A 9997-nucleotide genomic window follows, 5' to 3' on the forward strand; every position below is an offset into this window, starting at 1 on the left:
GAATATATTATTAACATTAGATAATTAGGTTTATGTTATCATATCCTTTATAATAAACCAACCAATTACCCAATTATAATTTCAATTCCTAGTTAGCTAGCTACCTTTTAAAACAAACAAACAAACCGCAATTCTAGTTACATTCCAATATTTTCTTTTTCCTTCACTTCCTCCTTTTTCTCACCCTTTTTTTTTTCAATACCCTTGAAGAACTGAATAAGTTGTTAGTACCATAGTTATCAAAATTAGGACTCAAATCTTATAATTTTTGCCATTTATAATTCATGTACAGTCGTACGATTTAACGTATTTCTCTTAACTAGTGAAAATTTTACAAATCAAAAATATGCTTAAAAAACATTAATACATTAAAAAAAAAACATTAATACATTAAGCATATATATTGTCAATTATTTCGATTTTACAATTAAATTCTGAAAGCTCCTTTTACTTCAAAATTGAACCATGATTTTTGATAATTTTGGTCGGTACCTTTTCTCCGGCCATACCATTAGATTCATACTAAGCTAGTGATACCACTCTTCTGTCGTTCTTACCAGGGTTAGGCTTATAGTACAAACGTGGATGGTGGTTAATGTTACATGTCTAAGGTGTATATTACAGGAAATCATACATAAAACTTTTGAGTCGTTGTACTTGGTATATGTACGTGTAGGAGAAACTTGGCATTATCTCTTCACACGTCGCATAAAAAATACATTCGATGACAAAACTTTAAGTGGGTTGTTTGGGAGCTAACCCATTGATAAGCTTGTTGGGACACACACATTTACAAGTCAATTCACGTCACTTTTGTAGGGTCACAAATCTCACAATACAAAACAAAAAAAGGGTATTTGAACGAAATTGGCCAAATTTATGTTCATTTAAGCCACGCAGATGACACGGCTTAAAAGTTAATAGAGCACCATTAATATGCTTTAAGGCTTACTCATTCAAACTAACATTTATCATGCACAGCAGTTATTGTCGCACTAACATTTTATACTAGTGTACTAGTACTACTACTTTGACATGCAAATAATGCAATGGATGATATATACTGTTTTATAAATATTTTAATTTAGCAATGTTTAATTAAATTGTCTCATTTGCTAATAGGGATCTAATCCATACGTGAGTTGATATTAATTGTCTCATATTCCGTATAAAATAATGTAGGAGGATTACTACTCCATGTATCACAACTGTTTTTAGAAACTTTATATTCTCCTCTGACGTGAGTTTGTGCTTGGCCTAGATTATGATATACAAAGACAACAGAGTACTTCATATACAATTGCTGGCATATACAGTAGATAATTGTAGGATTTGTAGGCCTAAACTTCGGGGCGTATGGTTGGCAATGAATAGCTAATATTTTCATACTTGTTATCCAAAGTGTAGTAAGACACTAAGACCATGAGATGGAGAGTTTCTCACTGACATTTAACAGTCCATATTTGATTTATAGGAAGTAATTAAGAAACATTTTTTGAATTGATAAGTCCATAAGTGTTAAATATCTGATAATTTGTGAAACTGAACTAGCGAATATTATAAGTCATCTTAAAGGGCGGTGTTCATTCTACACACAGAAATGAGCACATAGGCCGGTAAATATAAAACTGTAAAATTACACCCATTACATGTAGCTTGAAACTTGTCATGAAATTTCAATTAGATTGCATCGAGTAGAATCGGAGATAATGAGTCAAATGTTGCTTAAAGTTATGTCAGTCCAACATCAACATGTACTTGTTTATCACCAAAAATGACTATAATTAAAGATGTGTACATATCGAAACATGGTTTGAAATCTAGCTTAACTCCATTTCATTTCACATGCCCCCCCACAAGAATACAATCACACATTTGACTTTTCAAGATGTTATAACTTCTTATGTTTGACATTTACTTGCTCAAGCGAATATATTGATAATTGATTTATGATATAATGTCTTTATAATTCATTTCAGCAAAATTTCAACATTAAAATAAAATCAATGATAATTAATTGTGTCTATCTCGACTAATTATTTTGGTCAATTAGCAAGATTAGTAAATTAAAATATATGTGGGATGCATACAAGTGACGCAATAAGTGAGATTCCAATTTAAAAATACACCTAAATAATGTCAACTTCTTTTTTATTATACACGTAAGTTGTTGAATTTTAATCATAGATTAGCTCTTTGTTTGGATAAATTGTGTCCCAACATCAATTTTAGTCTTCTAATTTGGCAGGTGGCTCTCTGTTTACTATTTGATCCTAGTTTTTGTCGGACGAAACCGAAACCGGAAACCAGTAACAGACTTAAACATGTAGCTGCTAAAATGCTATACACAATACTCTGTTAGTATTACACTGATACATGCATGCATCAAACCTTCGTTGAATGAAGGTTGAGATAATAATGTTTAAACTGTAAAAATGCTATACACGGTAATTGGCAAGTTATCTTCACCAAGAACCTACCAAAAGGGCTTAACACATGAGACTTTCCAATGGGTTACAACATGAGAGAATAATACAATGATGTTGATCTTCTATTTGTGGTTCGCGATGGTTCCTTTACTTTTTCATCAAAAGAACCACAGTATGAGCTGCAATACTTCTATTTTCTCCGAGACTATCAACCTTCTCATGGGTTTTTGCTTTCAGATTCAAGACGGAGGGATCAACCCCGAGCAGAGCAGACAAGTTGGCCTTGATTGCTTCTTTGTGTGGACTAACTTTAGGTCTTTGAAGAATTAAGGTGGCGTCTAAATTACCAAGCTCATACCCAGCCTCGTCCATTAGTCTTACCTGTTACAAAATTTAGAGCATAAGCATAACTTAACCATATCAAGGAACTCCAGCATCATTGCCTGAAATAGAAATGCAAGTGGACAAATCATGCAGGATTTAAAAACCAAGCATTCAGAAATGAAATTGCCAAACTAGTTAGGCAATTTACATAGGCGAAGTGTCCTTAAGACCTCTAATGAACATATTGTTCAACTCAAATAATAACACTATCTACATTTCGCCCTTGTTAATTGCTCAACTGTCACACAATAATTGGACCATTTAGAAAAGATGATATTATATGTACCATCATGTCAGAGTGGCCCCTTCAGTGTGATCGCCACTCAGTCACAAAGGAAAACAACAAAAAATGGTAGGAAAATTAAGGATTGGGCAATATAACTTAAGACCATAACTCTTGAAAAAAATCATGAGTTGTTCTCAGTTTAAAGTTTTAACCAAAAAGATGGAAGTTTGTAGTTCTTCAAATGGCATTTCCAAAGGTTGGCCACTCCTAATAAAAGTCTACTCTTGCCACGTACACCAGTTAAGCTAATTGGCTAATAGAATAGACATTTCTACAATTGTTGACTAATGGCTACATGTACGAATTAACTTCAGAGAGTCTCACATGTAAAAGTTCAAAAGGTTGGTTGGGGTGGGGCAATGGCGGAGTGAGTGAGCGTGTGTGGGGAAGGGATGGGCGCAGGGGCATCCCAGTGTTGAAAAGGGGGCTCTTTCGCCCACTTGCAACGACAAGTGTCACTAGCTGAAGACCACATATAATTGATTGCATTTATCCAACTGATAATTTTTGTCTTCGTTTCGCTTTCTTTAAGCCAAGATAGGTCATTCTGTAGCCAAGCTGCCAAACTTGGCAGCCTACTTTCTCTCTAATGGTAAGGGAGTGTACAAGTCAGTGAAGTGCTCATAATTGCCATGTCACTCCCTATCAGTGTAATAAGCTGGTGGGATACTAAATATGTTCTTAGGTAAAGATAAAGAAAATTTGCAATAACTCCGATAAGAAACTGCAACCTTACCATATTATCAAAGACATGAAGTGGACAGATTGGACACTATCCTGCTTAACCATAATCTTGGAATATGTCTATCAAGAAACTAACTCACATAAGAAGTATACTGTCACTTCTATCACCCAATTTGTTCAAACTTTCACACTTTTAGCCCACTCCCCACTGCATCACTTACTAACACATCCGATTTTGTAAAAAGTAGTCATTTCACCTAGATGTCCAGGCTTCCTATCTGGTAATGCAACAATGCAGAATTCATTGTCAGTTAAGGCGGCCATATGTTTTGCCTTTCAAAATACATACAAATCAAAACAAAAAAACAAGAGATGAAAATCTGAACTAGGATCTATAAAGAATTCCCATCCCAATATCCCATTGCCATTGGTGCAAGCTACAGCAAGTTTCAGCTTACCTTGGGTATTATGCTATATGCTACCCTTTGTAAGTGTAAAAATGAAACATAGCATATTGGCATTGATAAATTTACTTTTATTATAATCAAAGGATAAAGTTTCATTTCTTAGCCTCACCTAAAATCTTTTGTCAATTACTACCATTTTGAAGCCCTATTTATCAACAGCAGAACGGTATAGGATTTAAGGGAAGTCCTAAGTTTGTATAATTATGTCATGCACAAGAAACAGTCAATATCAAGATTAAACACCAGTAATCTATCTCATCTACTATAAGGGCACTGAGGAAAATCTGTTAGGAGTCCAAATTATCACTGAGTAATAATCCATGATGTATCACCGAGTATGACAGTAAAAACAAATGCAAAAGTACAGCATCAGCATGCCTACATTTGATCTACTTGATTCTCTCTACAGATGATCCACTAAAATTCTAAACTAGCAGTCAATAAAGTTAGTGCAACAACATCCAAAACTAATCATCAAGAATTTGTATGCCTAAAGTTGATCAACTTAGATTTCTGACGTATTGTGTACTTAACTTTTCTATGCTCCTCAATGAATAAAGTTGTCACTTCAATGAATAAAAAATATTTGCTGCTAAATCATCTAACATGTGAGATAATGGATTTACTACATTCGTGACAGCTACAAAATGCGGGTCTCAAAACTCTCAATGCCTCATGTCTTTGTCATCTACTTGACTCAGTTAAGGTCCTCCTTAGCTTATAGCCTAACTCATGTGAATATTTATTCTTGTTAGTATTGGTCTTCCAGCTCATCTCACTCTTTTATTCTTTCCATTTTATCCCTTGTGGCTGTACATATTTTTTGTGTAGTAAAAGAATAGTAACTTCAATGGTGATGTTCTTCATCCCATACAATCGACATTCTTCATCTAAGTCTGATAATTTATTTGCTAGATGCCTCTTATAAGCATTTGAATTGAATAGACTCCCCTCTCCATCTAATTAAGTTCAACTATTCATTAACCTAACTTCAACTCACACAAAAATCACGTTCTGTTCTTTCTTGTCTTTAGTTCTTTACCAGATGATTTATATCAACCACCCTCCAACACCCTCAATCAGTCAATCACCCCCCCTCCCCCAAAAAAAAAAAAAAAAAAACACACACACACACAACCCAAAAAAAAAAAAAAAAAAAAAAAAAAAAGGTATTTGCGAAGTGAAAAAAGAACCACAGTGAAAATAATGCCAGGTTAATAACATTAATTCCGACCAGATCTTATACTTACACAATTAAGCCATGCTGACCACCCCAACTACAGCCTAGCTACTGTTCTACTATATGTGACTAACTGTAACTGGTGGAGGAGGTCTTATGTAATTTTCTTAAGGACAAAACAAATCAGGATTTGTAATGGTAACATTTGTAAAACCCGACTCAAAAGTTCGCCAAGCAGCAATAGGAGAGGTGTGTGGACCATGGGGTAGCATGGTCACAGCCTGACTAAATATATACAGACCAAAAGACATTTTATCTAGTCTGTGACTTAGGAAAGACCTGATAGATAGGTATGCACACTATTTCCAAGGAAATCTTTCTGTTTCTGCCTATTGCACAAAATAAGGATGATTACTCATAGGCCATCAATACACCTACTCACCCTTGCTGTTCAGCTATCGTTCAATTGATACAAAACCATCGGTTAACGCAATAGCTTAAGGGCTCCGACGACAATGATTATTTATGCAGGGTCATTCGAGAAAACATCCCTATTACAACTCTACTGACCAAGTTAATCAGATACCCTGCTTCTTTGGTATCAGATTCAGCAACAACGACAGCTACAAATTACAACAAGATATAGCACCCTCGAAAAAGTTGCAACGGTAATTTGGGGGACACTTTATAAGTGTATATCCTTGACTCAACAATCTGCAAAATCGAATCCTAAGATAATACCCTTCCCCCCTCCTTGTTCAGAAGGAGCCTTCAAGGCTTTATATGGATGGAAACTAAGCAAACTTCTGTGACCATTGTAAGATTGATTAAAAATCAACAGAAAGGCGCTTCAAACTCTATGATTCAGGGCAGGAAAGAGTATAAGGCTTGCTGCATATTTCAGAATTACACTGGATCATGATGACACTTTTTCTACCTCGGATTAAGTAACAAATTCAGCACCAAATCTCAAACTACAGCAATAGTGACATGCCAAGATCTCTCCACACCACCAGTGTCACAAGGAGAAGAAACTTCCACGGATTTCTTAGCAGGTAAAAAAGCTTGCCTTTTGACACAACTCCTACTGGGTCATATATAGTGGAGCAACATACTACATTACTCCTCGTTTATCCCAGTTCAACTCTTACATAAAGATAACACATCCTGACAATCATATTACAATACCAAATAGAATAGAAACCTAAATCCACTACGGAATGGTCAGCTCATATATTGACATTATTTTGCACAAAGTTCTTCGTGTTGCCTGATTTTCCTTACAAATCTCACCTCCAAATTCCACCTCACCCTGCAATTAATGAGGCATATATATCACTCGAATCATTCTCTGCTCCTGTCAATTCAAGTCTCACGCCTATCAGGATATCGTTCCTTGATTAATACTTAGGCTATATGTGTTCTAGAGCCACTGAGTGTATTGATGCAATTTGGTGCAACATTATACAGTTTCCGCAGTTTCCTATCACTCACAATGCCTTAGTATCATGCATTGTTCCTGCAGAGAACCTACAACTAAAGCCTTAAAAGACCTTAAAAGGTTCGATGCAATGCAAAAGGGATTAGATGCACTGCAACTCATAAGTTAACAACCCCCCAGCAGGCAAAAGACCCATGGATTGCCAGTGGGTAATTTTAAAATTAAGCTTAAGCCAGACAGCAACATTGAAAGGTTAAAAGCAAGATTATTGGCACTCAAAGCTGCTGGAATTGTTTTCCAAATAAATTTTCGCCCTGAATTAATATGTCAAGTATCAGGTGCGTAATAGTGTGATTACAGCATCAAGGGGGTGGAGACAAAACCAATTGTATGTAACTAACACCCTGTTACAAGGAGAATTGCATGAGGAAGTTCAAGTGAAGATGCCCGAAAGCATACCAAATTGACAAAGTCCTAACATGGACTTAAATAAACAGCCAGACAATGGTCTGCAAAGCTAACTCAAGCCTTGTTAAAAGGAGCTGTAAGCAGTCTAAGGATGACAAAACTGTCTTCATCTAGAGGAAGAGCAACAATATAACCATCTTTTTAGTATTTGAAATAGTGCAGTTGATACATGGGTGACAGGCATCAATTTGCTATACCCAAAGGGCAATGCTCAGTTGAATGAGGCATTCAGCATCAAGGACTTAGGGGAATTCAAATACATAATAACATAGCATACGGTGACTAGACTGGAGACTTGACAAATGGTTGGGAGGAAATTAGTATGATTTCCAAGATAAGATTGGAGAGATAAGAAGAATGATAAACCCTGGAAACATAAAGACTAATGATTGATCAATCTAATTTGAAACAAGTTCTGATGCAGCCCTAACTGTTCAAGTTAGAAATTATCTCATCCTTCTTAGTACTTAAGGTGCAATCGAAAGAGGCGGAAAAAGATCACGAGGATGAAAAAGAAGAGTCAGAGAAAATATGGGATGCAGAAAAGATAAGGTAAGACATCACTATTGAAGCTCATGCTGTCCAATTTCCACCTCCAACAACTCTCTAAGGCCATACCTTCTCCCTAATGAATACTATTGTTGGGGGTTTATATCCTTACCTGATTTAGCTCCATCTTATTTTGAATAAAACCTTTAACTCAAGTGCTTAAACTAGAAATTTTGAAAAGTTCGAGATTGGTGTCATCTCACCTAAAGCATCTCAAAAGACCACACACTAGTGGAATATGAGTCACACCCACATTTCATCTCATTAGCTGAGAATGATATTCAAAAAGTTCAAGTTCATTGGAAACAACCAAGAAAATTCCTACATGAATCACGATATTAAAAAAAAAGGGAAAAGTAAACAAATCACTCACAGCTTCTTTGATGAAAACAGAAGAAGCTGCACCCTTCCACTTGGGATCATTATCAGGGAAAAGCTGCCCGATATCCGGAAGCCCTAATGCCCCCAATATAGCATCCACCACACAATGAAGCAGTACATCTCCTACAATCAAAGATTAAAAAAATACATATAATTACAATACACCACTATAAATTTCCTAACTATCAAGAATAATATTCCACAAAAAATCCAAAATTGCCCAAAAATAAAACAGATAATTCACCTATAAAACACAAAAATGCCCAACATTATTCAATACACAGTTCAACATTCCAAATAAGAGAAATTCCATTAAAATAAATCAAAAATATATCTAGCAATAACAGAGAAACCATCAATTTCAGTACCCCTTCAAATTTCCAAACAAAGAATCCGAAATTGCCCAGAAAAATTCCAGCCAAGCATGTAATTAATTTACAATAATGCAAAATATCCCAACATTATTCAATACAAAATTCAACATCAAAACAAAATTGAATTCTATAAAAATGAAAAACAAAAAACACCCAGAAATGAGAGAGAAAAAGGATACCATCAGAGTGAGCCTCGCATCCTTTATCATGAGGAATGTCGATACCACCAATAATCAAAGGATAACCCGGCTCCAAGCGATGGAGATCGAACCCGTGACCGACCCGAAAAGGAAGGGATTTAGAGGGTTTTGAATTTGATAATGAAGTGGGTTGAGAAGTTTCAGCAATTGGGGTAGAAACTGCTGAAATTGAGAAAGAATTGGTGGGTTTTAAAGCTGAATTGTTCAAGTTTTTGGTGTTGAGAGTGAAGTAGGGAAGAGAGTGTGAGAGGTGGGAAGAAGAGGAGAGAGAAAGTAGAGGTTTTTGTGTGGTGGTGTGAAGGAATGAGCAAGTGCAGAGAGCAGTTGTCATAGCCATTGATTGATCTTAAGAAAGGTGGGAATTGAAGAAGAAGAAGTAGAAGAAGAACAACAACAACAAGAAGAAATGAGGATTTTTTAGAGGTTTGTTGTAATTGGCCTCATTGCCAATTTGCCTAGATGTTGACCATATGATTTTGACGATGACACAATCTAACTTATTTACCGACTAATAAGTGCTTGATTGTTTAAGTGTGTGATCAGATGCATTGACTAGGAGAATTGAGTTGTCTAGTAAAGATTTCATGAGCAACAAGATGGCAAAGGACAAAGTAATCCAAAAGAGAAGAAGCCTTGAGAAGAGAAGTTCCTATTAAGGAACAGAAGCTTCGGAGTAGAAGCTTCACCAGAGAAGAGAAGTTCCTTTGAAGGAACAGAAGCCTTGACGTAGAAGCTTCATCGAGAAACATTATGTTTTAGGATTTATGTAAGTATGAGAATTAAGTTTATACTCTAAGTTAGTTGTGTGGAATTGGTCCAAAAGATATTTTTATGCATTGCTTGATTTTAGGAAAACAGTCGTTTCAATTCTTATCCTTTTAAAAATATGAAATAGATTTTATTTCATTTTATTCGAAAATTCTGCTGAAAATTAAATATGTTACAGTTTTCCTAGACTTGCGGACTACTCTCCATGACTTAGCCCATGTCATGGTCTTGCGCATTAAGGAGTTCATGTCCTTAATTCTAGGACATGATCTACTTAGTGGGTTGAGAGTAGTGGCAGTAAGGCTGAGCAGCACAAGGCATTTTTCCTAAGCTAAACCAGTCTATAAACAACCAATTATTTTAGTCGGAAAAACTCACCCTTGCTC

At 35.7% G+C, this 9997-nt stretch overlaps 1 protein-coding gene across 1 annotated transcript; it reads right to left on the reverse strand.

Annotated features, from left to right (window-relative positions):
- Window positions 1-2301: 2301 nt before the first annotated feature.
- Window positions 2302-9348, reverse strand: LOC110719586 (2-C-methyl-D-erythritol 2,4-cyclodiphosphate synthase, chloroplastic-like). The gene is made up of 3 exons (XM_021898547.1): window positions 8823-9348; window positions 8262-8392; window positions 2302-2810 (listed from the first exon to the last, which is right to left on the reverse strand). The coding sequence occupies exons 1-3, from the start codon at window positions 9178-9180 to the stop codon at window positions 2577-2579; spliced, it is 723 nt and encodes a 240-aa protein (XP_021754239.1). The 5' UTR covers window positions 9181-9348; the 3' UTR covers window positions 2302-2576.
- Window positions 9349-9997: the final 649 nt, after the last annotated feature.

The sequence above is a fragment of the Chenopodium quinoa genome, unplaced genomic scaffold (genome assembly GCF_001683475.1).
Source record: "Chenopodium quinoa cultivar QQ74 unplaced genomic scaffold, ASM168347v1, whole genome shotgun sequence".
Lineage (NCBI taxonomy): Eukaryota > Viridiplantae > Streptophyta > Magnoliopsida > Caryophyllales > Amaranthaceae > Chenopodium > Chenopodium quinoa.

Bases quoted from the DNA above. Each gene is read 5' to 3' on its own strand.
- LOC110719586 (XM_021898547.1), bottom strand. From the start codon at position 9,180: ATGGCTATGACAACTGCTCTCTGCACTTGCTCATTCCTTCACACCACC. The intron at 8,393-8,822 runs GTATCCTTTTTC...CTTTGATTGTAG, and splicing joins ATGCGAGGCTCACTCTGATG to GAGATGTACTGCTTCATTGT. The intron at 2,811-8,261 runs GTGAGTGATTTG...ATTTTGTAACAG, and splicing joins CTGTTTTCATCAAAGAAGCT to GTAAGACTAATGGACGAGGC.